Source organism: Tachysurus fulvidraco, chromosome 16 (assembly GCF_022655615.1).
Source record: "Tachysurus fulvidraco isolate hzauxx_2018 chromosome 16, HZAU_PFXX_2.0, whole genome shotgun sequence".
Lineage (NCBI taxonomy): Eukaryota > Metazoa > Chordata > Actinopteri > Siluriformes > Bagridae > Tachysurus > Tachysurus fulvidraco.
Window position 1 is genome coordinate 7,625,526 of NC_062533.1, and position 27,489 is coordinate 7,653,014.

Below are 27,489 nucleotides of genomic sequence, written 5' to 3' on the forward strand. Positions count from 1 at the left end.
TCTTGGTTCCGTTCTCATTAAAGCGTCAGCCACGCGTCATTAACAATATACGCTGTGCTTCTCTTTCTTAAAATAAATAAATAAATGTGAACATGTCAAGGCTTCCTCGATCCCCCGCAGAATGTCATTAGTATTTAGGATTTCCCCGGAATCTATCTGTCCCTATTCCAATCATTCGCTTCCACACAGGAAGAACTGTTAGCTAGCTGATTGTCTGAGGAGGGTGTGAGCAGGGAAATGGTGCAGGACGGGGGGACGGGGACGAGGGGACACACACACACACACACCATGAACTATTCAAGTGCACACAAAAGACACCACCACAAGCAAATGCAGAGATTTGGCACTTACATTTATTGAAATCCATGACATAGCTTTAGAAATTTGTTGAAAAGAACTGCTAGGCTGTGTGACGTTAAGAATATACACCGATAACCCCTTGTAGATTTGCCGGTAAACAGACTGCAGCGGACGCCCCCGTTAGCAGAAGTCAGAAAACACATTCGCTCTACGGGAGAACGAGCTCAAGTCAGACAAATCTCGCTCGGATCGGTCTCGTTCTCGCCGTTGATGAAAGACTGACAGTTTTGCCAGAGTTTTGCAAAGTCTGAAAAACAGCAGCCTGAAATGTTTTTTTCCCCCCAGCTGGTCCGCTGAGACGATCACGACGATGGAGTTTGTAAAGCACAGAATTCTCCATCGGTTTTAAAATGATTTCAATGTGGAATGAGGAAAAGAGTCATTGAAATGCAGATGTGGAATTTGTAAACACTGTTCATTCAAATTCTACTCACTTTAATTTCCTACAGTTCTGTAAACGGCCGCATGTTCTTTTTTTTTTTTTTAAAGAGTTGACTGCATTTGATTATATTTATAATATACTAATGATAATACATATTAGTAAAATGAATACTTCAGAATACTTTTTATTTGCAGGTACATTTATATAAAAAAAAGTTGACTATGATTTTTAAAATGTTTCTTTTGTGCAAAATGCTTTTAAGTAAACTAGAATTTTGGCATTTATGAGAAACCTTTCACAAAATATCGGTCGGAAAAAGACGAGATGAGAAATGAAAAGGAAAAACAAACAAAATAAAAAAAATCTTCAACGCCATGCACATATGGTTCAGAATGGTTTCTGTGTTGAATGATGCCATTTGTCTGTGGAATACTGTGCAAAGTCATAGGTTCAGCATGTGCAAGTGAACATTAACAGAACACTCTCGATATTCTGCCAGATTTCTCAACAGAGCTTACATGGACTTAACACTGAAACGACTAATAATAACTAAAAAAAACCCCAAAAAACTGACAAGTTTGAAATGTGAGGCGATTGATTACTGTAAGGCTATAAAGTAGTGGGGGGGGGGGTTTAGGGGGGGCAAGCCAACACAAAGGCTGCTGTGGCTCTTTATGTGACGGATGATCTAATTAGACTGAGGTTTTTGTTCGGAACCCGTATAACAATATTCACTACTTGTGAAGCGATGACGTTGAGTTTGAAAAAAACACTTCAAAAAAAACAAAACAAAAAAAAAAACCCTGTTAGATAATCAAATTATTATTATTTTTTTAATTAATGGCAAGGATTGGCACTCTGCACATGAAGGCCGCAATTCCTCGTGAAGTCTGTAACCGATGAAATGCAGCCGTTCGATTAAACCCAAAATCTATGGAGAGTTTTAGGCCGCTGACTTTAGCACAGATCGGTGCGGTCAGATCTGCTTTTGCTGTGGCGTTCAGCTGGAGACGGCGTTTAATGTTTAATCATTGGTTACAGCGTAGAGGATGAGAAAGCACAGCTTTGCGTCTCTAAAAAGGAAGTAGAGGTTAATATCACAAGCAGCTTTTTTTTTTCTTTTCTTTTTTTTTTGACACAACCAGTAAGTTTCCTTTCATGGATGCAGGAACTAAACCCAAATCTATGCGTCACTGTGAATGCTTAAAGGGTGCCAGAGGATAAATATTGAATGGGTTTTTTTTTTTTTAAAGGAATGAAATGAGATGATGGATTCGATGCTTTTGCACTCCAAATTGTGATGTAGATACGACACACATCCTGGCAACAGAAGCTAGCAGAGACACCCGGTTACTACGAGGATGTCAGGGTGGGATTATGATCAGGAATGGGCACTGTTTTATTTTTAATACAGTTTGTCGGTGCGTCTTCAATATTTCTGTTCAATCTGGAATTTTGTTTGTCGTAGGTTGGGATTTGCGCACAATCTACTGTGCTTGTGCTACACCTATCCAAGCTGACGCCTCATTACCGGCAAGAGCCTCACCCATGATCATTTGTGGCTTGTACGGATGGTTTGGACAACTGGAGAAACGCGGTGTGTTCGAATATTGCAGAATTGGACGAGGCCCCTCCACTCGAACCTGCTCGGCTTGGCTCAGCTGTCCTGTGCTTCGGTATGAGTGGAGAATCACAGGTCTTCATCACCGATGCCCTCGAAAGCATAGTTTCCGTGAAAATCGCTGCCGCTGAGATCGTTAGCCGAGTTTGAGGCGCTGATCCCTCGCACCGAGACGGAACTCAGCTTTGTCTGAGGCACAAAGATTAAAGGAACACAAACAGAATGCAGTTCATGATCGCACCATAAAAACAAACAAACAAAAACATGGGAGCTGAAGCATAAAATACTACTTGCTGAACTCACCGAGAGCTTGACTACTTGTTCCCGATTCGATTCAGGAGAATCCTGGAGATACAAACCATGAGTTTAAAATACTGCCCGGGTTTTTAAACGAGCAAAAACATGCTGAAGTTAATAACTTCCTCACCAGTAATGGAGGAGACTTCACAGCTTGCTGGCTGTTCGAACGATGGATGGATCCGTTATGACGTTTCTTCTGCATCTGATGAACACATGACACATTAGTGCAAGTGTCTAAAGAGACCGAGCTCACCTGCACCACCTTAGAGTCTAAACTCTACTGACGACAGCACAATAGTGAAGTCCTTTAATCAACACTGAGAACTTTCTTAAGGCCAAAATCATGTGGGGAAAAACTGACATCCCTGCTGTATGCTCTGAGCAGTTCCTAGGTAAACTAGCAGTATGTAAGGTTGACGAGGCTCGAATCTGAATAATCGATTTCACGCACAAACACGTGCACTGAAGACAAATCAGAAGGAGGTCATGAGCGACTCTGGCAGACAGATGAGCGCTTACACAAGAACAAAAACAGAGAAACTGACTTTCTTAATGCTTCCCCCAGACTTCTTCACCATCAGCTCATCCACCATGGACTGGAGGCAGATGCTCATCATGATTGCCTAAAAAACATGAACCGTGAGAGTTTAATGTGAAAAAATAATATAAAATAAATAAACACAAACACACCCCCATACCATAGCCCTTGTTACAGTCCTACAGTCTAACTTTACAAAGTCCTTCTTTTGAACAGTATAGCACGACTCGTCAAACAAAAACAAAGCGCATCTGTTGACCCTTTTTGTTTTAAGGGTCATTACTGTATGTAAATGTAAATATCACCCAAAAACTAAAGACTGCTGACTACCTGAACCTTTTCACCTACTGCTGCTGATGGGATGGAGAACGTTGGAGGTTTGTTTCAGGAGTTATGACGCCAAAATCTCCAAGCGCTCGACTTCCTCAGAATTCAGTCCTATGACGGTGCAAACTTATTGATGTTAGACTTGTGGATGGGTTTGCAGAGGCGTGTGAAGAGCGAGTACAACAGTGGGCTCAGCACGCAGCCTTGTAGCGCGCTCTGGTGCTTTCTCACACTGTTTGTACAAGTTTGTTGTTTAAAAAAAGTCCTGAAGCTGACCGTGAAGCCTCGGTGAGAAGTCAGAGAAGTCTGAGTGCACGCTAAAAACATGACAAACTGCAAGGAGATTCTGTGGCTACATGTTCAGTTGTACATCCTCCTCTGTTCTATGCTCAGTGACACTGCAATAATATTTCACCACCTAAATATCAATTTTAATCACTGGATGTAAAGGAATCAAAGGGATTCTGAAACACTAAAGCACCTTTTCACACTGACTCACCAGGGCATTCCTCCAGGATAAAAGGAGAGTTCAAGAGCGCTGGAAACTTCTGGCTTGTAGAAAAGTGATTACGTTCAGAGACATGAAATAATCTGAATTTGTAATGACTATTAGAACAAGCAGTGGTTTGCACCATTTCTTAGCTCCACCTGCATGACCTTCCTCAGCTCGTCTGGTGGAAAAGCTCCTGTGGGCTGTTGTACATTTAACATGAACCACTAACCTGGAAGGGACCTAAAACAATTCAATCTAGATTCTGACCTGTGGACTCGTGATGGTGACCCACTGCAGACGATCTTTGCTCATCAGATACTCAAAGGCCAGCTCCAGTTTGACCTCACACTTGCCAGCGGTGCAGGGGTTAGCGGTGCCATTGGACACTGGGACTTGCTACAGAGGGGAAACAGAACAATCATCATCATCATCATCATCATCCTGCTTGTTACCATCACCAGCCATTAGCACAATCCATCACATCATAATTTGCATCAAATCCTAATCTGTTCTCTATTAGCTGCATTACTAATCATCCTGAATCATCATCATCATCATCATCATCATCACCACCACCTCTAGAGGCTGCTACACGAGTATCAGATCTCGACACCTTTCTATAAAAGGCTCGGCTGCCAAGAGATTTTATATAGTTATTTTTTTTAATTCAGGGCTTTTTGAAGTCTTCGGCTTCCCTGCGGCTAACGGAATGCCTGCGCAGAAAATAACACACACAAAGTGTTTCCACATCCGCTTCTGAAATGAAATCCCCCGTGTAATAACGAGACAGGCTATCTGTGTAGGAGGCCACTGTCTGAAAATGCTTCCTGCAACACATGAAACAAATAATGCCATATTTTCCGTCTAGCAAAAAAAAAAAAAAAAATTTGTTTTTTGTTTTGAGTTTGGATAGATGTTATTGTTCCCAATTGAAACTGAAATGTGTGAGAAACAATCTCTAATTTGTTTGGGTGGGGAGAAAAAAAAAAAAAAACAAGACAGAGGAGTAACATAATCCACAGTGAAATGGCAATAAGCTTCAAGTGTGTTGGGAAGCAGAGGCGTTCTGTTGAAGAGATAACAGCAGTGAGGCAGATGGATGATTGCCTAAATGCCATGACTAAGATGGATGGATGGCAGGCTCGTGTGGTTGTTACTCCTTGATGAGAGCGACCGCTTTTGCCAATCACAGTCAGCCAGCACCTATTTTTGATGCAGACTCTAGTCTCAGCGTGGCGGAGCAGAAATATTTACACCGCTGCCGCCTGCAGAGAGTCACGCTCTCGCTGCGAAACGGGACGGAAACTGGCGACTTTACGTGATTCGCATCATGGCTGTTTGTCAAATGTTAACAATGTTATCTTGGCTTTCAGAACACGATTAAATCTCCATTAACCAACGATACGCTGACATCCGTTAGGGCTGAATCTGAACAAAAGAGTTGCACGATTAACTACTGTTTACAAGCCGCTGATGAATCTGGCACTTACTGAAGAAGTGACTCGCCAGCACCTCATGCGTGTGACTTTGAAGCTGCCTTCCTTCATCTGGTTGTTGGGCAGTTTGACGTGAAAGTTGAGCTCGTTGTTGCCGGCGCTGACGATGACGTGGCATCCTTTTTCAGGAAAATCCGTGATGCAGGGATCAAACTTGATGTAGCCAAAGTACTTCAGGGTCTGAGCCAATCTGATGAACTATGAAAGCAACATGGATTAAAGGTGAAGGAGATAAACATCTCAGATAAGGGAATTCTAGCCCGAGCAACGTAAATGCTGGGGGATCAGGAGATCAGACGTGTCAGTGCCGAGCGCTTCGCTCTCACCTCTTTCTTTGAGCCTTTCTCCTGCAAGGATTTCAGCTGTCTGTGCTGGTCTTTGTTGGCCAGTATCCAGCCTCGCTCGATGTCAGACACCGTCTGAAGAGAGAAGACGAGCTTTACTTCACCGTGTCAGAAGAGGTTTTTTTTTCCTTCTCCTCATTTTTCACAGACACAGTTGTACACAAGTATAACAACTCGCAGTGAAATGAAAACCAGGCCACTCCACACACTTAGACTGTGCAAACACATATAACATACTTCAAGAAACAAAATGTAGTGCGATTATTTAGTGACGGTTCAGAATGTGCAAATATTACTGGATGGAAAGTGCTGGATATAATGTGCAGGTGAGTTACGGATATTCGATGCCGATGCAGCGCGTGTACAAAATGTCCTTAAACACAAAAAAAAAACCACACAACACATCAGCTCCAAATCAACAGTACGATACAGACTCGGATGTGTGGTCAGGCTGAAAAGATACTTCCTCTAAAAGCCATCATTCACTGTCATTTCTGGAAAGAGGAAGTGTTTTGTGGTGGTGTTTTTTTTTTTTTAAAACACTCCACATCAACTTCTGTTTAAAGAGAATCTCTTTTGACCCAACATAACCTTACATTCACCTGCTATCTTTTGCCATTTCTGTTAATATACCTCACTTCAAAATGAGGAATCTTGGTGTTTTTACAGACAGATTAACGCCTCCAATATATTAGAAGCTCATGCATGTGCGTGTTTTCAATAAGCGCCATCAGCTAGATCACAGAGACAAAGAGCACATTTGCATTTCCATCCAGTCTCATTTCAAAAGGGATAAACACACACCGTACCTGAGCGTATAACAAGTTAAGACCGACACTATGCTCCATTACGTCACCGTCATATGCTGAATCCCAATAACTGTGGAAGAAAAGGAAAGAAACCACTTTAAGGCTTGTATAAACACTGCATTTTATTGTTTATATTCAGCCGAAAATATTGAAATATTTTAAAATGAGTACATTATACTGGAAGTATAGAAATAAGAATAAACGTCATTTTACTAGAAAAGCATCAAGAGGAACAAACTATGAAGCAGTGAGAACATGCAAGTGCTGACGAAGCAGATTTCTAAATCAAACCTGAGGTCCTAAATCAACATCTTTTATATTTTAACAACCAAAACTATGGCAAATCTAGACAGTGACTTCACAACCGGTGGTGGTAAATGGGAGGGGAAAAAAAGCAAGCTTAGTCTATTCATGGTAAACACACAGTCTAGGAAAAAATCTAAAACATCAGAACATTAGTTATTAGATATATTATCATAATCTGTTGAAATGCTTGGCTGGAATTTGAGAGAATTCATTTAGAACTTATGAAATGATCAAAAACTTGCAGGTGTTTTTACCGTCTGCACTAAAAACAGGAAAGCCTGTGTGCCTTTTAGCAAGACCAGGACTCTTTGGGGGAAGGGACGTCCAGCGGGATTAGAGAGTATTGTGAAACGGCGAGAGGAAATGAGTCTATTTCGCAACACGGATCAAGCCTGCCAGAGTACAAAGTGTCATGTAGGGATAACTGAGCTAATATAAATATTTAGCGACTAGGATAACTTACTGGTAGAAGACAAGGCAAAACAGCCCGAGAGGAACGCTGAATTCAGCACGTTCTCTTTGTGCTAATGCGGTTTTAAGTTTCAGGAGGAATGTCTAAGTCATGCTGCCTCCAACTTAAATCCGAGTTGGAGAAGTGCTTTTGAGAAGCAAGCTGGGCTAATGGGTTTGGAAAGAAAAGCTATATACTAAAAGTTTAAGAAGCTACAGGAAAGGATTAGAAGAAAACCATAACAGTCATTGTTGTGAAGAAAGGTCTGAAGGGAGTCTCACTCTGCTTCTATTGGCCTGGTCCTTCAATTTGGGTGTGAGTGAGTAAATAAACAAACAAACAAATAAATAAATAAATTCTATATTGAAGAGTGTGTTTTGTTTTTTTTTTGGGAAAAAAAAGAAGAAAAAAAAAGCCACAATCATATTTTTTCTTCTTCCTTTACTTCCTGAAGCACAACTAAAGTGTAGTGAGCGGTGACTCGGCATGACTAACACAGGAAAACATCAGCCCAGAAAAATGATCTGCTAAAACCAGGAGTGTGCCTATAAGTAAAGTAAACATGCTCTGTAGCATACAGAGGTCATGATGTACCTTTTGCGGAGGACGATGTGATAGTCGGGATTGCGCAGGCTGGTGACCGACACGTAGGGCAGCTCAAACTCTTGCAGCTTCCTCACGACTGAGGCGGAGAGGCAGAGAAAGAGAGAGACAGGAGAAAGTGCATGAGTAGCCTCAAGGACATTCTGATGCTAAAAACAAACCAAGAGATGAGAAATCCATCTGGGCAAATGACAGTTTTATTAGTTGGCAAGCTGAGGACAGGAGAGAGGGGGAGAGAGAGAGAGAGAGAGAGAGCGCGCAGACAAAACAGGTGTTTAAGTTTTTCTTTTTTCTGGAGATCAGAAGAAGAAGAAGAAGAAGATGAGGAGGAGGAGAGCAACTGGGGGCTGGAAATAGTCAAGGTGGATTTCACAAGCGAAGATACTAACATGATAAACAGCAGACCAACAACTGTGTGTGGAGGAGGAATGAAGAGAACTGCAAGTCTTCAAGAGTATAGTATAAAGCTCCCGCTAGCACAATTTCATGTTCTGCACCGGTTATCTATTTCAGTGCTAGCTTGTTTACTGCTCAATACATCAGCACAATGTTCTTTTCCCCCCTTGTCATCTGTTCATCTGTACATCAAATACTTTGCCCCAATTTGAGAACACTTCGCTTCGTCTTCACTTCACCCTGTATGCTGAGGACTCTCCATCTGCTTGGAGCTCCTATAGAGCATGTGTTTTCTCACATCTGACAGAATCTTGACCCTGCTTCCAAAGAATGTTTGGCAGATGAGCGAGGAAAGAGACGAGAGATAAGAAGAAAGTACAAAAAAACTCGGCTCGGCTTGGTAGACTCCGCTGGGGAAGGTGGATCTCAAACATTTACAGACAGACAGACAGACAGACAGACAGACAGACAGACAGACAGACAGACAGACAGACAGACAGACAGACAGACAGACAGACAGACAGACAGACAGACAGACAGACAGACAGACAGACAGACAGACAGACAGACAGACAGACAGACAGACAGACAGACAGACAGACAGACAGAAAGAAAGAAAGAAAGAAAGAAAGAAAGAAAGAAAGAAAGAAAGAAAGAAAGAAAGAAAGAAAGAAAGAAAGAAAGAAAGAAAGAAAGAAAGAAAGAAAGAAAGAAAGAAAGAAAGAAAGAAAGAAAGAAAGAAAAAACTACAGACTGACAAAATCAAAACTGTGTTGAATGGAAAGAACGTTCTTCCTGATCAATAGAGAGGAGAGAAACAAGCAAGACGAGAATACAGTATAGAAATAAAATGAAGGATTCCACTAGAAAGTAAGTGCAAATAATTGTCTGTCCCCTGAAACGTGTCCACTGTTGCCTCAGGTTCCTGCTCTTAGTTGACAGAGGAGGAACCCGATGTGGTCTTCCTGCTGTTTGAGATGCTTTTCTGTTCAGCAAGGCTGTAAAGAGTGGATATTTATCCTGAAGTAAAGCCTAAAACTCTGAGCGCAATCTTTTTCTAACTTTGGAGGAAGATCTATGTAAGCAAAGGGCATCTCAGGCAAGGGACAATAGATCTAAATCAGTCAATACGTTTTGCTTTGCATATTGCTGAGACTGTAGCTTTGGTGGCCAAAATAGATTTTATATGTACAAAAAACTGCACTGCAAAATAAAAAATACCCACAGCTTGGTTATTAAGGTCAAGTCCAGTAGCTTGTTAAACGGTCAGTAATTAGGTGATGAGCCAGCAGCAAGGTTGTTAATGGCTCACCAACACAAGCTGACTATAACTTCCCTCTGTGGAAATCTGTCGGTCTTCAACTGGGTATAAACAGCTTGGTTCAGACACCGGACTCCTAACTCCTTAAACATTTAGCATGAGTACAAATGAAAACATCTGGTGCATTAACTTTAACTATAAAACACACCGCACCAGCAAGTGAATTTTTGTGTACTCACATGTGCAGCCGCGATTTACCCCATCCTGCACTAGGAAGAGGCTGAAATAGCCCACCAAATCATCAGGCAGCTCCAGTTTCGATGCAACTGCCTAGTGAGGTGGAAAGAGGCGCAAAAAAAAAAAGCGAGTTAATCAGTCGATTTGAAATTCACTATCTCACCACACACCAGCACAGAGCACAGCTAACAGTGTTTAGATAACTACCTAACAAACTGAGCAATAACATGGCAAGATGGCAGTTTGGATTTTGAAGGAGTTTCACAGAAAGGGCTTACATGATCATCATGTCGAACATTACATTCCAAACAAGGAATAACATTAGGAGTTTAAATTACAATAAAATATTATACATATATATTAACATTTTGATGGCAACTCTTTAAAAAATAAATAAATATGAATAAAGTCTAGATGTTCCATTCTAAGCCCCATAAAAAAAGAATAAGCTAAATAAAAAAATAAGCTAAAAACAAACAAACATCAATGACAACCTGACAATGTGCTTCATAAAAATTCTCTCATGATTAAAACACTTAATGCTTTAATCAGGTGCCGTAATATTTGGTCCTTTTTGCTCCGAATGCAGGCCTTCTGTGCTCATCTACAAGGTCAAACGTGCTTTAATAGAGGACTGACATGGACGTGACTCAATAGCACAAGGCCACGTGTGCCACCGCAGAGACGTGATGAAGGTGCTGCATAATAAAATTCTGGAGCTCTGCAATGCATCGGAGCAAGAGTCCGACTTAGTTTCATAGAGGAGGGAAAGTGTAGGTCATCGTCACAGCAACCAGAAATGTTTCAAATGAACTACAATTATTTTGAAAGCCCTTTTTTTTTTAGTAGAAATTGCACCACTGTACCCAGTGTACAACTTCAACGGGTTTGCTGACTCAGCTTGGCAGCTCCATGAACTCAGATCTTAACAACTCAGCTGAATAAAAGGAACGCTTTGTTGCTGAAAGTGCATCTCTACTGGGCTAAATGCCAAGTCTGAATCACTCAATCTCTCAAAAACCCTTAAATAAGCACAAATCTAACAAACAGGACACGTACATGGACAAATGTCAGAAACGTCTAAGGATTAAATAACAAAAAGGGTCTAAAAGAACAGTATATGTGAAAGAGGCTGGACTATTAACGTTCGGTGATGGAAGGAGACATATAGCACCTGCAACGCAACTGAAATCGTGTTGGAGCAAATGGAGAGGTGTAATATTTCTCCAGAGAGCAATCTGCTGAGCTCTGCGCCTCCCATTTGGGTATAAACTGAAGCAAAAAATGAACATACAGCAATCTGATAACATGAAGCATTGTGGGTTTGGCAGGAGTCTTAGGCTCTTAGCAATAAGTCCTTTTGTGTGAACAACTAATTTGAAGCACATTTTCTGTCCAAGACATTTTTTTTTTCTCCAAAGGCATGTGGCAATGAAGTGAAACTGATGCTGGTCGGATATTCTCAGAAGACTTTCTACATGCTATCGTGGTTATTTGGCCGTATTGCTGAAAAGACTGTACATTTGCTATTAAAAAAAAAAAAAAAAGACAAAAAATTTAAAAACCAAAACCTTGTCCATGACAAAGACAAATCAGAATCCCAGATGGTATAACACAAACCTAGGAAGCTGCCAGAATGCCTCTAGATAATGCATCTAGTAACTTTAGCTAAACTTCAAGTACTAAAATAGTATAATAAAGCAAACCACTCTGGATCTAGTTCGGAGTAAAACCGTTTGGCTGCACGGCGTCTTTACCTCAAGGACGTCTTCAGTCTGGTCTGATGTCAAGATGTTGACTTTGACCTTCTGGCTGTTGGATAAGTGCACTTCCAGCTGGACCTCTTCAGTGGGGATCTGTTGTGTCTCCTGTGGTAAAGAGAAAACAGCAGGTGTCCGAACAGCGTGACTTTGGAAAGCTGCAGATAAAGACGTTTCGGGGTTTATCTCATCGGGGCTTTAAGGTTACGGGGACAAATCAGATGTCTATTTAGGCATTTGGAAAAGGTGATCAGTTGGAAGAGTCTGTGGGCAAAGTCAGGAGATCAACTGCATATCTATCTAATGTCTAAAGTCCTTCAAATGAGGATAACTTGTGAGTAGATAGGTTAACAGTCAGTGAACCAGTAAATTTATAAATAAAAATTAATGAATAAATAAACACACACACACTCTACATTTGTCTTTTTTTCCCCTCTCTCGTCACTTTCCATCCGCGGAACTCACACTGTCCCTGTTTTTTTTCTTGCTGAATATGACAGCTTATTGAAAGCATAAACAGTCATTCTGCTAATGTAGGAGGGTGTTAAAATAGCCGCTGTTCTCGGCGGACAAGCTGAAACGACAAAGCAGAGCCTGACTAAGCCCTCGTTCTGTTCCTCATGCAGACCTGCTAACACACACACACACACACAGGAAAACTGGTCCAAAACAACATTTAATGGAGCTGAGAAACCTGCGAGTGGCCTCAGACATACAGAGAGGCAGTAAAGTAACAGGAGGAAGCAGAATTGCTCAATAGAGCACTCTTAGAATGCCTCTTATTCACACACACACACACACACACACACACACACACACAGAATTAGAAACGTTACAACACCACGTGTACCTGTTGAGCTTTTCTTAAAAAGCTGTTGAATAATTCGCTGGCTCCCAGCAGGGGATCTTGACGCACTGCAAAGAAAAAAAAAAGGTCTCAAGTTCTGACAGGAACACAGTCATTAAAACTGTGTGCAAGCAGGAGGCAAAAAAAACCTTGAGGATATGTTTCAGGAAAATGTAATAATGTCTAACATTCGTTAACACAACTAAAACATGTCATGTCCAATACAAATGTGGATCTTTACATTTAGCGACAATTTATAGTGTGACCGCATTGCATTGTATTGCCTTAAAATTCGTCTGATATCGTGATTCGTGGATTTAATAATGACAGTGAAGTTATTCTCTACAATGTGCTAAAAGTATTGATGTCTGCATATTTAAAGTTAATGAAATCCTTTATACAAATTGGTTCCAATTTTTTCCATCACGGGTTCTCTAAATGAACCCTTGTTTTCATTAGAACACGATTTTCTGGGCTGAGTGGGAGGGGTTCAGTGGGAGTGGGATGGAACCAAGCACTGTATAAACCTAAACATTTCCTCATTTATAGAACTTTGGCCATAAGTAGCCCACAAAAGCAGGCATGGTATTTGTGTAAACAAACAAACGTGTGTGCTCTGAAAAGACTGTGTATGCAGTGGATCGTTTTCCATAACCGCTTTTAAACCATGATGTAACGGTGCAAATGGCCAGCCAAGAACAGCCTGTGTGCTCTCAAACTATGAGCAAACACACTCAACAAAGCTTAGCTTGTTTGGCTGCATGTGCAAAGACTGAAATGGATTAGAACGAACGGCTCATGGTGCTGCCATGCTCCAGTCATTTGCCTTTACATGCAGAGAACGTCACCCATGGCATGGTAGAGCCTTGAGGTTTATTTACTCATGTATAATAAACAAGCTGAAACATCATCCTTCCAGTTTTGGTTCAATCACAATCCTAATAAAATATAATAATCCTAATAAAATACTGGATATTACAGGCATCCACAGAGCACTTTAAAACTCACCAGCTTGCATGTACTTCTCCAGCTGCTCTCTACGCTGCTCCACCTCTGCTGGTGTGAGGGTGAAGATCTTCTTAGGGGGGAAGGCAGGTACCACATTGTTTCCATACTCTTTCTTGATCTGGCCCAAGAGGAAAAACAGAGAAGCATACCAATTAACAATTGTACTGACCACAGAGGAAATGCAGGCATAATGATGTATACTGAAGAATTTTTTCTTGATCATGTACCAGCTTCTTTAGAAGTTGAGAAGTAGAAGGAGCAGAGAGAGATAAACAGCTTTGCTTAAGGGGCTTGGGCCCCTGACCTTCTAATCAGTATCTCAAAGCCTTAACCACAAAAGCAGCATGCCCTTGTACTGAATAAATCCTAAACGCTGCTTCTGTCCACTGGGTTCAAGGTAATCTAAGCTTTTTGTTGTAAAATGAGAAACAGAAAGTTGTGTGTTGAATTGTTGCATTTACATTTACAGCATTTAGCAGACACTCTTATCCAGAGCAACTTACATTTTATTTCATTTTTATAAAACTGATCAATTGAGGGTTAAGGGCCTTGCTCAGGGGCCCAGCAGTGGCAGCTTGGTGGCAGTATGAATCAAACTCACAACCTTCCGATTGGTAGCATCTTATCGGTGATACAGGTGTGTTTTCACCTGTTTTCAGGAACGTGGATTTAGTCTGACCTTGTTGCCTTCTTCATACAAGTCAAGCATCTGAATTTGATTAAGCAAGCAATGTCAGAAACGATAGTCACTATCCACAACATTCCCAATTTTCTACACAACTATAAAGCATTACTAGTGTAGCATTTATTCGCACAGCTCCTGTGTACTTGCAATGTTTTAAGTCCTGTACACTATTGTGTTGGTGTGTGGTCCCACTCCTATGTATGCAAACTAGATAGAGAAATGACAATAACAACAACCACCACCAAAAACAAAACAAAAATAATAATAAAAATAAATAAACAAACACTAACGTGTCTTCACACTTGGAGGTAATTAGATTGGGAGCCAATCAGAGGAAGGTGACTGCAGTTTTCCACCATGGCAACCTCCGTAACCAGGGTGCATCATCTGACCGCACATGCCCTGTTACCTAGCAACAGCAGCTAAAGCACGGAGCATTGCTTTGCTGGCTGAACCATTAATCCATTCATCAACAAATCATAGCACACCCACATGACTCATATTCTTTAGCATGAGCTTGGTGAAAAGTCAGAGAGAAGCATGAGTAGGTTTGACTATTTTTTTTCTCCTTTTCCTCCACCGATGTATTTGGAAATTATATTAAAATGCTTCAAATAACCGGGTGCCATTCCCACCGGTGAAGGAAACCAATAAAATACTGTTCTATCCATCTAGTAATCTGCATTGGGCATGAAGTGCTGAGGTCGCTGAGGTCCCCTAAGAGTTGGTTACCTGTTCATGCAGACCTAGGAGCTGGCTGTAGCGCACACGGCAGTGCAGGACCCCGTTGACGTGGATGTTGTAGGCCTGAGGAGAAAGAGAGAAGAAAACCATCAGACTCTGGAGAAATACAAGCACACCATATAAAGGTGGGCTTCAAACAAAAGGCTGGCACGTCTGATCATGTCTATATGATGGACACCACAGGAAGCTGAAAAAAGGACGAGATTCTTCATCTCCAAAAGCAGGATTCAGAGCTCTTCTTGCCATTACGTGCTAATAATCTGCAACGTTGTTGTAAACGGTTTCCAAACTTAGCTAAATAAGTAAATAAATAAAGATTTAAATAAACAAGTAGAGTAAAAGATCTTCAATCTGGAAATGTTATTATTAATAACAACCATACCACCAATCATTCTGTCGAAAAGGGATTCAAATGGCTAAAATAGCATGAAAAAGACACTGACTCTGATCTAGCTTTAAAGTGAAATCTAATGGATGTGCATTTGCAGGGAAAATAACTTCAGTGAGCCACTATTAGAACCTGGAGAGAGCACCAAGCCTGTGCGTCTGGTCCTGTATCTGCAGCTCAAATTGCATACATCATCCTTAAAAGCACAAACTTAAAAGCAGTTGCTACAAAAGCCTACTAAGCCCAAAAACGTTTGTGAAAATTAAAAGAAATGGGTTGAAAAAAGTCTAACCAAAGAACAAACAGGACACCTAAATGTGTGATTTGAGATGGTTCATTTTTTTTCCCTCAAACATGTTCATCTCTTGTAATAGTTTTTTGTAATACTTTAATACGAATTCGAAAATTCAATACAAAAATGCACAAAACTAACTGCACTTTCCAAAAGGACCATCCATGCACAAGCGAGTTCCAGTGATCACTTGGACTAAAGCGACGAAAAGCACCAATTCCTTCACCAGCCAAAAACACAGCATTTTCCTCCCAAATCCTAAAGACTTCTTGTTCTGTAAAAAAAAAATCTCTCTACAAAGCAATGTAACTGTTACAAAGTGATGGCACCACATCGATCGTAAACAACAATAAAAACAATGTCACAAAACGATTATCTAACAAAATGAATAATGCAAAACTAAATAATGCACACCTTTTGTTCAAACATGTCGTGGTGTAAAAAGTCAAATAGTGAAACTGTGTCATTACCTTAACATAGAATTTAAAAAAAAAATACTATTTCCTGTCAGTTTCCAAACAGGAGCTTCTTAAATATAGCTGTTTTTTTTTTTTGCAGGGTAAGCTTCAGTTTCATAAATATTTTAAAGCGTGCTGGCTCATGTGCAATCACTTCAAAGGAGCTCTGAATAAAATATAAAAGCCTTGAATCACGGCAGGCTGTAATTTACCATTACACCATTTTCTTCTGTATAAGGCTTCTCAGATGTTGTAAAAAAGTGCAATACGCTCAGCTTAATCTAAAGCAAAGAGACACCGTGTGCATGTCCCGGTCAGCTCTTTGTGTTTACTGCCCTCCTTTCTGATGGACAGCTTGAATTATAGAAAATAAATTAATAAATACTTTCAGGAGTTAAATCAAACATAAGTGAAGGAATGACAAGGCACTTTAAAAAACCCAGAGCCTAGAGCAAGTGTTGGAACTGTGAATAAAACACAATGCGGGTTCATGGAGTAGCTCCAGCTTCCACAAGGCTGTAAATAAAACAGATGCACAAACCATGAAAACAGTCTCCTGAACTGCTTCACCCCAGAAAACAAGGCCCTGGTTTCGTCTCGCCATTAACCGAAATGACCAGCACAGGCAACGGGTGGTGACTGCTGATTGCTCTTCCTTTTGCTGTTGTAATAACTAGAGCAAGTGTTTTGCACTATTCATTAATTTATTTTATTATTATTATTATTATTATTACTACTATTTTAGGTCTTCAATGTCATCTTATATGCTGTCCAAAAGCAACTATTATAAATAATTCTATGTAGGCCTATAATGTATGATATTAGAATTTACACAATATACCCCAACTCTTAATCGCCTTTCATTGCGGTTAAAACTAATAAAACAAATTAATTAAACACAGTTTCTTAATGACTTTGCAGAACCTTAACAATAAGTTTGGGGGAATAAAGTTGTAAAAACTTTAAACATGTTGGTACAGCGGTGGATTAGTGTGTTTTAGAAAAACATGTTTTTCGACACAGTTGATTGTTTATACTATATTCTGATTCTGAAATGTGGCAAAAATTATTAAGCAAATAATCACTTTTCTAAACCTTCTTTGCTCTTGGTCCAATGTACAGAGAGGGCCAAAATGCCTGAGAGCAACTAGACTAGTAATGCAGTTTTATTCTGCATTATATACTAATTTACTACAAAATGATTTATTAGGGTATTGTGTTATTTGTTGTGTCTCCTTGTTGCTTTAATGGCACGGACTCCACAAGTTTGTGTAAAAGCAGATAATTCACCTTTGATCAAACCCTTGGGAGTGCCGTCTGAACATGTTCTTCGGTGGAACGGATAAACCTCAAGAAATACCTGGACCTTTTGTAAGTAAGCGGTTTTTACAAGGTACTGTTAATGAAAAATTATGTCAACTTAAAACTGCATGCATCAGCCTTAACTTGTCAGACACTGGATCTTCACACATTCCTTGCTTTAGTTCACTCCACACACCAAAGGAAAGATAATCATGCCATTGATTATACAGGAACTGTGATAGGTCATCAAGAAATGATTTGCATAGGAAGTGTGCCATTTAATGTGCAAAGCCTTCCTCTTCCTCCTCCCCCCCGGAGTCTTTAGTGCAGAGTAGGCACATTGTGAGAGCAAAGAACACCAGTGACGATTCATCCACATCCAAACAAAGCCAACTTTAGCCAGTGCATACAAACATGGTGCTCGAACGAGTGCTCGCACAGGAAGACTGTTCAGAAGGGAAAGGCTAAAGAGAACTCAGGGCAGAAGTGAAAAACAACTGTAGGAGGAATCCTGAAAATTTGCTCAGACAGCAGGAATTTTGGCTGCGTTTCTGCTACACATTCCACACGTACTGCACCTGGAGGAAAAGTTCCTGCTGTAAATTACTGTGGAAAAGAAGAACAAAACACTGCTGTTCACATTTCAATGCTGTGCATTTTGAGAAACAAACAGAGGAGAACAAGCGCTGAAGAATGGCTGAATAGCCGGCGTTGGTCTGCATCCAGCCATCTTTGCTTTCCCCAGTGATATTAAAAGACCGAAGTCTTGTGTCCTTTACCATGCTCTTAAGTAGCCTTCTGAAGAAAGAAATCACTAAATATAGACCACTGTCTAGCATGAAAAAATGACTTCAAAGAATAATGCTTATTTCACAGCCACAACTTTGTTTTTTACCTCAACAAGAATACATAGAGAGGCTAACACGAGTAGCTTAGCACATACTTGAGCTTTAGCAGATACCAAGCTTTCCAAGTCAGATGCTAATTAAACCAGTACACGAGTCTCTGACTAATTTATATACTTTTTTCTGTTTGTTTTATTGCTCTTATGTCATTAACTCATCACCTATAACTATTAACTCATCACTTACCCAATCCTCCAGACATTTTATCATTTCTTTGGACTTTTCCCTTGCAGTTCACATACTACTTGCAGTTTTGTATTTCTGGTTAGATGCTAACTGCATTTCATTGGCTTTGTCCTCTGCATAGTGACAAAGTAGAATCGAATCTAATAACTTAGCTATAAAGAGATATTCAGGCTACCAACAATCTTAAGAAACTACATAATTAGCAAGGACAGCTAATCTATAATATCATTAGCTTGACAGTGAATCTATTAGAGATGAACGGTGTATGCTATTGTACAACAAGGATGACTTGTGTTTGTATTTGGCATATTTTGCCCCACATTATTCTTATTATACCATCACTGCATGAATCTACAGTCTGGGCTAGTAAGAAATCAGCCCCAGTCTCAATGCTACATATAAACCTCTCTCTCTCTCTCTCTCTCTCTCTCTCTCTCTCTCTCTCTCTCTCTCTCTGTCATAATTATATATGTAATAAGTTATTATTTCTGTTTGTTACAAGAAAATAATCTGAAATGGAGGACAACAATGAAACATTAGAAATGGTATATAAAAGACAGGAGTCTTCACTCTGTTAGCTCATTTGTGGGATGTTGGTAGTGTAGTGTTTAAAGTGTTGTACTACCAATCAGAAGGTTCACTAAGCTGCCACTGCTGGGTCCCTGAGCAAGGCCCTTAACCCTCAATTACTTAGTTGAATAAAATGAGAGAATAATGGAAGTGGTTCTGGATAAGATCAACTGCCAAATGCTGTCGTGTCATTTACTGTGCATCAGTCTCAGCTGCTAATTCCACATAATAAGCAGAGAGAGAGAGAGCACATTTCAGCAGCTTCGTTCCAGTAAAGATTAGAGTGCCAGAGACTCAAAAAAGCAAAAACTACTTATTTTGTCTGCATCACCACACAGCAATACAGACAGACACTATTAGAAAGCATGTAAAGTACAGGCTCTGGGTAATTTTATGTATTATTCATTAGGTTGTTCCTGTGATTTAAACCTTTACGGCTTTTGGTCCAGCTTTCAAGTAGAAATCCCTGAAGAAAGCCAGAAATATTAAAGCATAAGAAGATCCCTTGAGGAAGATCCCCTGTTCTTCTAAGGAAGAGGAGGAGGACGATGAGGAGTGCTGTGTTTGTTGGACTCCACTGTCAGGAGGATGACAGCACACTTTCCATAAAAGCTGAGGTTATTTACCTTAACAGCCATTTCATTACATGCCAACAACCTTGAAAAAGGGTAGTTAAATGTCCTGGTCATAACTAGCTCATGTGAATGAAAACATCACGTCTACAAACACACACACGAACTATTACGAAGTAGAATGTTCAGGATCTCTAATAATTAGTCTGCCGGTTAGAGATTTTTTATTTTATTTTTTTTACATGAAGAAAGAAAACTGTATTTTTAATTTGTGCAGTGACTTCGCCCTGGTATCGACAAGAATCCGAGCAGAAAGGAAATGAAAAACACTCACCACAAACGTAGAGCCGTTTTCTCCAGAACGAACCTCCGTCTCAGGGATAGAAAAATGCATGTTTTCTCAAATAAGAAGAGAGATAAAGATTCAGACGCTTTAGGAAACCAAACCGCACAGCAACGTGAAGTCCTGTAAACCACACACGGAGTCTCTAAAGTCCTCTTGTATCCGTTTCTCCGCGTAGTTCTGCCTCTTATAATCCAAACAAAAGACAAGTGTCGCAAAAATAAACAAAACTTTTATTTTACGTCAGGGACTAAACTTCTCCCATAATCGTCTAGGCAACAGCAGCCATGTTGCAATTGGAAGTAATTCCGCCTTCATTGTTGGCTCTTTTTTTTTTTTTTTTTTTTTTTTAAATTACAACACGGTAAAGCTTAAAAAATAAAAACAACCAAACAACCTTCTGATAGACGACAAAAGCGGATAAACTTCAAAATACTAAAGAGTGTAAAAATAAAAATCCCCCTTTTCAGCCCCAACACACAAACGAGAAAAGGAAACGAAACCAAAAATATAATGTTTATCACTTGGCTATCAAAATATACTCATCCTGGTGCATTATATTTACCAAATACGAGCAGAATGCACCTTATTGAAGGTTATAACGCCTTCTCTGTGCTCCACACAACCACCGGTTTATAATATATTCAATGTGTTTGTTCGTCTCTAAGCGTTGCAACAGTCCTTTGGATTAAACCACTCCAAAACATGGGGGGGGGCGTATTTATATGAAATCGCTTCAAAGCGTTTTTCTCATACTAAAATTTGTGAACTTACGTTAGTGTAAAACCGTGAACTCAACACATTTACTCTGTGTTCTAAAATAATAATAAAAACCATCATCTTAATGCACCTTTCTTACACCCCCGAAGAAGGAGGTGGTATTTCCCGAGGCTGCAGAGTAAATTAACATGCATTTCGTTTAAATCTGAATCTGAATCTGAAGGAAAATTAGATCAGATTTGGTCTAATTAATATATTGTGTATTGTTATTGAGAGCAAACCGCAATCCTTATACACACGAAATGCGGTTAAAATATTTCAAAGCTTTTATTGCTTGTTTTAATAACTTTAATCATTTTGCTCGTTTTGTTTTATTATTGACTTATGATATGTAGAGTTTTATAATCAGTAGTAATGCCTTAGTTGTTTGTTGTGTAATATTTCTGTCCTAAATCAGCGCGTCGTTGCAACTTCTGTCCCTGGAACAAGTGATGTCTGCGCAAATGCAGCACCGATTTGGTTGTCTTGAATGTAACCGACACGTGATATACAAAATGTCATGTGACCTGTGATAGGGAAAATGACAGCTGGGGTCAACATTTTTACCTTTTCTATTGTATATTTATTTACAATTTTATTCATTTTATCCAGTGTCTACGTCGAGTGTCAGCCCACCGATGCTCAGGTACGACTATGAGTGAAGTCACGACTAATCTGTTTATGTTTTTAGGATGATTAGGAGAGCTGCGACTATCTTGAACATAACAGTTGATTTATGATTCCTGTAGTTATGCCACATGTGTGAAGGATCTGTACAGAACCACAGTGCTGTGTGGAGGTTTTGTCTGTCAGGAGGCAGGATTGAGGGTCGGTGCTGCTTTCAGGATGAAGAGAACATTCTGGGGTAAATAAACAGTGCAGTAACCTCTCTTTATATATATATATATACACACGTGACTAAAGAAGATGTGTTATTCTTTCAGGTTGGATTTATCTAATTGTTCTCTGAATCAAGTGGAGGACCTCAGTGTAGCTTCTGCAGCAGTTATTGTGTAAGTCATAAAATTAAGAAATAATGAATCAGTTGAGCTTGAATAAAAGTAATTGATCATCTCAAGTGCTTCATCCTGTTTTGGTGGAACACACATGACAGACATGGGAGTGTGTGTGCTGATGAGAACAGTTACTTATTACAGCACTGCTGTTTGGTCAGATATTGTTGATTGGTGGACTTTTGACTGAGAGTCAACACTGCTTTACCTGATATAAGCTACACACACACACACACACACACACACACACACACACACACACACACACACACACAATAATATAATAGTGTCTGATTGGAAGAGAGAGCCCTTTCCACTGATGTACAGAGTTGGAGAAGTAAACATGTTTGATTTAGTAACAGAATCCAAACAGGAGACAGTGTCAAAGTAAGAGTTATAAAATTAAAGAGTTACTAGTGGCTGTGGGCCAAGCAGAAAGGAATGGAATAAAAACAGTAATAATAAAGTGATCACAAGGCATGCAGGTTCATTACATCGAATAGTGCGAATAGACAATAGACTATTGTGCATATAGACAAGTGCAGATAAATATGTAGCATATGTACAGCATGTATATATATAGATGTAAACATATGTACAGCATGTAAGAAATAGATATATATGTAGGTATATATGTAAACATATGTACAGTAAATAAATATAAAAGCTAGATACGTAAATAAAATAGTACAGATGTATGTAAAGTACAATATGTGTAGAGGATGAGAAGTATAAAAAATACAATATGAGATGTACATTGTATGTTTAATTGTACAGAAGTTATATACAGTATTTTTACAGTGTTCTAATGGTGTAGTGTAGGTTTCAGTAGTGTGATGGTGGATGAATCCCACTAAAGTTCACCTATATGGTAGTATAAAAAGGGAGAGTGACTACAACATATATGCACTTTATCTCAAATTCACGTTAATGCCTTTGGATTTTTATTTTTTTCCAGAGACCTCTCAAGCAACCCAATTTCCAATATGAGTGATTTTATATTCCAAGGTTTTAATCATCTCAGCTACCTGTAAGTAAAGGAATTTTATAAGCACACTTCAGAACACAACTATACATACGCATTTAGATTAATATTGTCTTTTACTCAGCATACTGCCTGTAAAACTGGACTGTCCGGGCGGCAACACATCATGGGACAGAGTGGAGGTTAACCGTGATACGCGGCTCTGCGAAGGACAGAGAAATGCCTGCAATCAAACAGGGCAGATGGGTAAGTCAAGGACAACTTCAGACTCTGTAGAACATTAACACCATTGCTGCTGTTCTTTAGTTTTGAATATTTTTTTTGTTGTTATACTATCTTTAGTCTTGGATTGTCCTGACAACTCTGTCTGCATGCCTTATGGACCAGGATTCTTTCAGTGCAGCTGTGCTCTTAACTTCCACGGATACAAGTGCCTAAGAGAGGTGAGAATTTCAGCATGAAAGTGGTCCATCTGTACTGATAACAACAAATCATAAAAAAATCAAGCAGATTGTGTTAATGAGCTTTTTATGTCTGAACTGCAGGGCGATTTTCCTATGCTGGAAGTCATGGCAATATTGGCTGGGTCTACAGTTGTTGTTGCACTGTTACTCTGGATCACTCAACGGCGAAAAATAAAAGGCACCTGAGTTGCTGGTGGAAAGCTGTAGGAAACACTGAACATGCTGAAATGCACTGTAAAAGTGATAAATGTCTGAAAAGAGAAGCTTTTTTTTATGTGTTTAAGATCGATCTGTTTATAAAAAAAAAAATTAAAAAAAAACAAAAAACAGACTCTAAGCACATAATCATGTTCGGAAGTTCAGTTGTACATGTTTTAGGTGGTACTCGAGTTGCCAGTCCTTGACGAATAACACTTTAATAACCTGCATGATTACACAGATACGCTTAACACCGTGAGGTAACGCCCTTTGGATCGCAGGTTTTATACCGTGCCATGTAGTAAACTGTGCTCAAGGATTTTAGGTCAAAATGACTAAAGGTTCTTCTCCAGTGCAAATGAACAGCTGTGGATGACCAGACGTGAACGTGTTGCACGGCATAACGTACATGTGGCAAATGGTGTGTGAAGTTCAAAGATGGTCTCCTTCGTGTCTATTCAACCAATTCTCACCTATCTATAAAATAAATGTAAGAGAAGGCTGTTGTCTAAACTTAATGCTACGAAAACCTGCATGACTGACAACATTTGGGGATTTTGTACTCATTTTATGTCATTTGTTGTGAAATATACATGAATCCATTTTTACTCTGTACGTGTTATTGCCATATACGCTATATGAACTTAACACCTTAAAATACACATCAAAATGACAGACTAAACCTTAAAATGTACATTTATGATTGTTTTTTGTTGTTGTTGTAAATTGTGTTGTATGCGTCTGGCATTATATGTGAACCTCCCAAGCAATACTTCTGTTACTCAAGATATCGAATATACAAAGGTCATATATCATGTTTAAAAAAAATGTTGTAAGAAATGATAAAACTAACATCCATGCCTACATTTTTGTCTTTCCTTTTTCACAACCGGTAAAAAAAAAAAAAAAAAGTGTAGTTGCATTCATAAGAAGCCCTGTATCACATATGCATCTTCGTTATTAAATGCTTTGTTTACTGACAAAATTGAATCTCAATGTAGAGAACACAATTAAAAAAAGACAAATATACTTCATGTAAGAAAAATTTTAAATAAGTTTACTGAAGTCCAGTGCCTTGGCCTGAGCGATACACAACAGCTTCTGACCCCTGGTCATGAACGTAGAATACAGCATGATGTTAAGGTTCACATACATTTCTGTCGCTTTGCTCGCTGAAGCCTACGATGTAACTCACTTTAGTGAAAATGTCAGGCTTAAAGTTGATCAATGGTGCTATTTGTACCAATGAATTCCCTCGCCTGTTTCCACTGGTTTAAGTGGGATAACAAAGCCTGCAAGTTGTTTTGTTTCCACAAATGTGTCTGCTTTACACCCTAATTAAACCTCTGAGTGAAATGCAGAAACTGTACAAGTACAGAAACTCCTAAGTGCTGCAAATGATTTCATGTCAAAGATCATGGCAAAAAAAATAAATAGACAAAACAGTATTGATTAAAAATGAAGTGGCATTTAAGATAAAGGTTTATTCTACGCCAGGTGTGCATTGTGTGCAGGCTTGTGAATATACAGATGTAAGACGGAAGCCTGGTCATCACTGATCCACATTCTTCACTCGTAGCACTACAGGCACGGAGGTACAGGGGATCATGCCTAGCTCGGTGATCACTAAGTCAACAAAGTCTGGCGGCGTAACATCGTAAACCAAGTTCAGCAAGCCCAGTGATTCCACACACTGCCAGTTCTCCAGCTGGGTCTTTCCCTTCCGTGTCACGATCAGGTCATCGGGGTCATCTAATAGAGGGGATTAAAAAAAAACAAAGACTCAGTCAAAAACACACAAAGCATTTTTTTACCAGATCAACGTATTGTATGATATATTAACAGGCGAGTTGAATATAATTACCCAGCTCGTTAGATACGAACGAGTCCGTCTGCACTCGTTCACAGAACTTGTAGGTCTCACAGCAGACCAGCACAGGCACATTGTACGCCTTGGCTACAAGGGCTATTTGGGATGTTCCTACTCGTGACATGACGTATCCATTAGCCAGAAGGGCATGGGCTCCAAGAAACACCTTCGACACCTGTGGATGAGCGTAATTATAATAATGATGTGTGTTTGCGTAGTGCAAAATAACACTGGAGTGATACATGCCTCAGGCAGAATGTAGGAGAGGGCAGATATGAGCACGTAGGTACAGCGAATGCCTCTCTTCACCAAACGTCTCAGTGCTTCCCTGCCCTCCAGTCTGGGCCTGCTGTCCACCACGATGACTCGGAACTTCCTCTGGAGTTTGTCAAACGCCTCACACAGAATATAATTAACAAGTGAAGAGCTGAAAGAAAAAAAAAACACACACACACACATTTTCCCCCACAATCAGGAAAGTACATTAAAAATCAAAACCTAAGGAGGCGGACGCTGATTCTCTTACCATCCGTAAACTAGAATGACATCACCATCACTAATCTTTTCACTTGCGTATTTAGAGATGGCTTCAGCAGCCAACTTGATCTTCTCGTTTACATAGTTGTCAATACATGACAATAGTTTCATCTTTGCCTATGAGTGGGAAGAAAAGAAAAAAAAAGCCATCCAGGTTTTAAAAGGATAAAAGCATGTTGCAATGTACATGTGTAGTAGAGGTGGTGTGGGAAAACCCACTGAAAGCTGCAGAGGCTGAAATTTGGCAAAATAGCAAGTGATGTTTGTCTGCCTGCAAAATATTTGTATTTACTTTTGAACCATGCCTGTAGGCTTTCTGCATAAGATAAGGAAAGCTAAATAAGGAGCCACTAAAAAAAACAAAATATAAAAATAGCTAGTTATCTCAAGATGTTTAATTGTTAGCTCACTGAATAGTGTGATTTCTTCACACAGTGAATGTAAAGCTGTTGGCTGCATGCCATAGAGAAACAGACATAACAGAAAATACCACTTAGCTGAAAGATATGTGCATTTTCCCTGTGCTTGATTTTAGCAGAAGATAGAGTGCGCATACAGTCAGGCACTAGTAAGTCTAGCAAGTAAACCAAGCTACCAAAAACGTCCCTAATGCACACTTTCAGCATAGCGTAATCATGCTTTAATAATATTTCTCACCTCCTCTTCCTTGCACTGATTTGGAATATTGGAGATCTCTTTCTTAATGTATTTAATTGCATTACCCATGCTTGCAGATAGGGGGCGACATTGATTGAGGAAACTACGGAAAGACAAAATAAACAAGGCAACTTCTCAATCACGTTCCAGCGACCAACTCAATTATTTTAAAGCTTATCAGGTTAAGTTTGAATGAAGGAAACAAGTATAAAACAACTCGTGCACCAACTGTCTGAGCAGAGCGATGCATACGGAAACTCTGCGTGTTAACGTTACCTGATGTGGGGCTTCAGTTTGTTTACTAGGTCCCTGGACAACTCTTCATGGGGAGGAGTGCTGTAGTCTTGAATCACCTGGAACGTTATCGTCATAAGGAATCTTTAAGGTTCGTGAGCAAATTTGGGTTGACTCGATTTATTGCTGTTAAACATTCAGTAATTATAATAACTGAAAAACTATAAGTCAGTAACTAGACGTTTATCCAGTCAACCCAAGCAAATAAAAGGCTGAAGTGGTAACATCATACCTGTTTAAAAGCATGCAAGAGAGCCACAGAGCGAGCATTTGAGCCGGCTATGATGCCCTGTGAGTACTGCAGGCCCAAGCGGACTACAGAGGGATGGATAACTGTAGCAGGGATGCTGAAAAAAACAACATTATTAACGTCCGTTATTAACGTAATACTTAAATATTTATTATTAACCAATCGCTTTTTTAACAGAAGAGCACTTGTTCCTCAGCAGAGGTCATACCACTGGCATGAAATGCGATGTGACGGCAAATTCCAGTACTTTTCAAGTGCCGTTTTTTTGATTGGTGGATTAAAAAGTCAGAAAACATTTTAAAACATGGGTGCATCCTGGAACTGATCTAAAATACTGAAGAATTTTGTTCTGCAGCATAATCCAATGTTCCAATCCTAGACTGTATGTGTGAAGGTCTGGAAGTGGAATAGGAGACTCGTAATCAGTGCTACTACTAAGGGGTTTCTTCATGCACGTGGCCTGGAATAGCTCTTTTAC

The 27,489-nt window shown here is 39.7% G+C and overlaps 3 protein-coding genes across 4 annotated transcripts in view; 1 reads left to right on the plus strand and 2 right to left on the minus strand.

Moving 5' to 3' along the window:
* Nucleotides 1–331: 331 nt before the first annotated feature.
* On the minus strand, nt 332–20,701 carry snx17 (sorting nexin 17). 2 transcript variants are annotated; one of them, XM_027149394.2, is made up of 16 exons: nt 20,550–20,701; nt 19,976–20,170; nt 14,957–15,031; nt 13,540–13,657; nt 12,535–12,599; nt 11,682–11,792; nt 9,927–10,017; nt 8,022–8,109; nt 6,671–6,740; nt 5,844–5,936; nt 5,512–5,715; nt 4,289–4,417; nt 3,209–3,286; nt 2,791–2,865; nt 2,667–2,708; nt 332–2,552 (listed from the first exon to the last, which is right to left on the minus strand). In XM_027149394.2, the coding sequence occupies exons 2-16, from the start codon at nt 20,033–20,035 to the stop codon at nt 2,433–2,435; spliced, it is 1,419 nt and encodes a 472-aa protein (XP_027005195.1). In that variant the 5' UTR covers nt 20,036–20,170; nt 20,550–20,701; the 3' UTR covers nt 332–2,432. The 2 variants fall into 2 exon arrangements, with proteins under 2 accessions (XP_027005195.1, XP_027005196.1); XM_027149395.2 differs by having other exon boundaries at nt 20,570–20,690.
* Nucleotides 20,702–20,909: 208 nt separating this feature from the next.
* Nucleotides 20,910–24,267, plus strand: atraid (all-trans retinoic acid-induced differentiation factor). Its single transcript, XM_027149397.2, has 7 exons — nt 20,910–21,389; nt 21,493–21,608; nt 21,688–21,756; nt 22,715–22,786; nt 22,866–22,987; nt 23,084–23,184; nt 23,287–24,267. Exons 1-7 carry the CDS (start codon nt 21,285–21,287, stop codon nt 23,389–23,391), a joined length of 690 nt encoding a protein of 229 aa, XP_027005198.1. The 5' UTR covers nt 20,910–21,284; the 3' UTR covers nt 23,392–24,267.
* A 172-nt stretch (nt 24,268–24,439) lies between these two features.
* eif2b4 (eukaryotic translation initiation factor 2B, subunit 4 delta) overlaps nt 24,440–27,489 on the minus strand; it is a 5,927-nt gene continuing 2,877 nt past the window's right edge. Inside the window, exons 7-13 of the mRNA XM_027149392.2 lie at nt 26,994–27,108; nt 26,744–26,820; nt 26,468–26,570; nt 25,800–25,927; nt 25,520–25,700; nt 25,268–25,448; nt 24,440–25,155 (exon numbers count right to left, since the gene is read on the minus strand). Of these exons, the coding sequence (XP_027005193.2) occupies nt 24,956–25,155; nt 25,268–25,448; nt 25,520–25,700; nt 25,800–25,927; nt 26,468–26,570; nt 26,744–26,820; nt 26,994–27,108 (985 nt within the window). The 3' untranslated portion in view covers nt 24,440–24,955. The remainder of the gene's footprint in view (nt 25,156–25,267; nt 25,449–25,519; nt 25,701–25,799; nt 25,928–26,467; nt 26,571–26,743; nt 26,821–26,993; nt 27,109–27,489) is intronic.

Excerpts from the sequence above, each read along its gene's own strand:
- atraid (XM_027149397.2), top strand. The coding sequence starts at position 21,285 with ATGACAGCTGGGGTCAACATTTTTACCTTTTCTATTGTATATTTATTT. Across the intron at positions 21,390-21,492 it reads GTCAGCCCACCGATGCTCAG|TTATGCCACATGTGTGAAGG; the intron begins GTACGACTATGA and ends TGATTCCTGTAG. Across the intron at positions 23,185-23,286 it reads GATACAAGTGCCTAAGAGAG|GGCGATTTTCCTATGCTGGA; the intron begins GTGAGAATTTCA and ends TCTGAACTGCAG.
- snx17 (XM_027149394.2), bottom strand. The coding sequence starts at position 20,035 with ATGCATTTTTCTATCCCTGAGACGGAGGTTCGTTCTGGAGAAAACGGC. Across the intron at positions 13,658-14,956 it reads TCCTAGGTCTGCATGAACAG|ATCAAGAAAGAGTATGGAAA; the intron begins GTAACCAACTCT and ends CTCTTGGGCCAG. Across the intron at positions 5,937-6,670 it reads TTAACTTGTTATACGCTCAG|ACGGTGTCTGACATCGAGCG; the intron begins GTACGGTGTGTG and ends TTCTCTCTTCAG.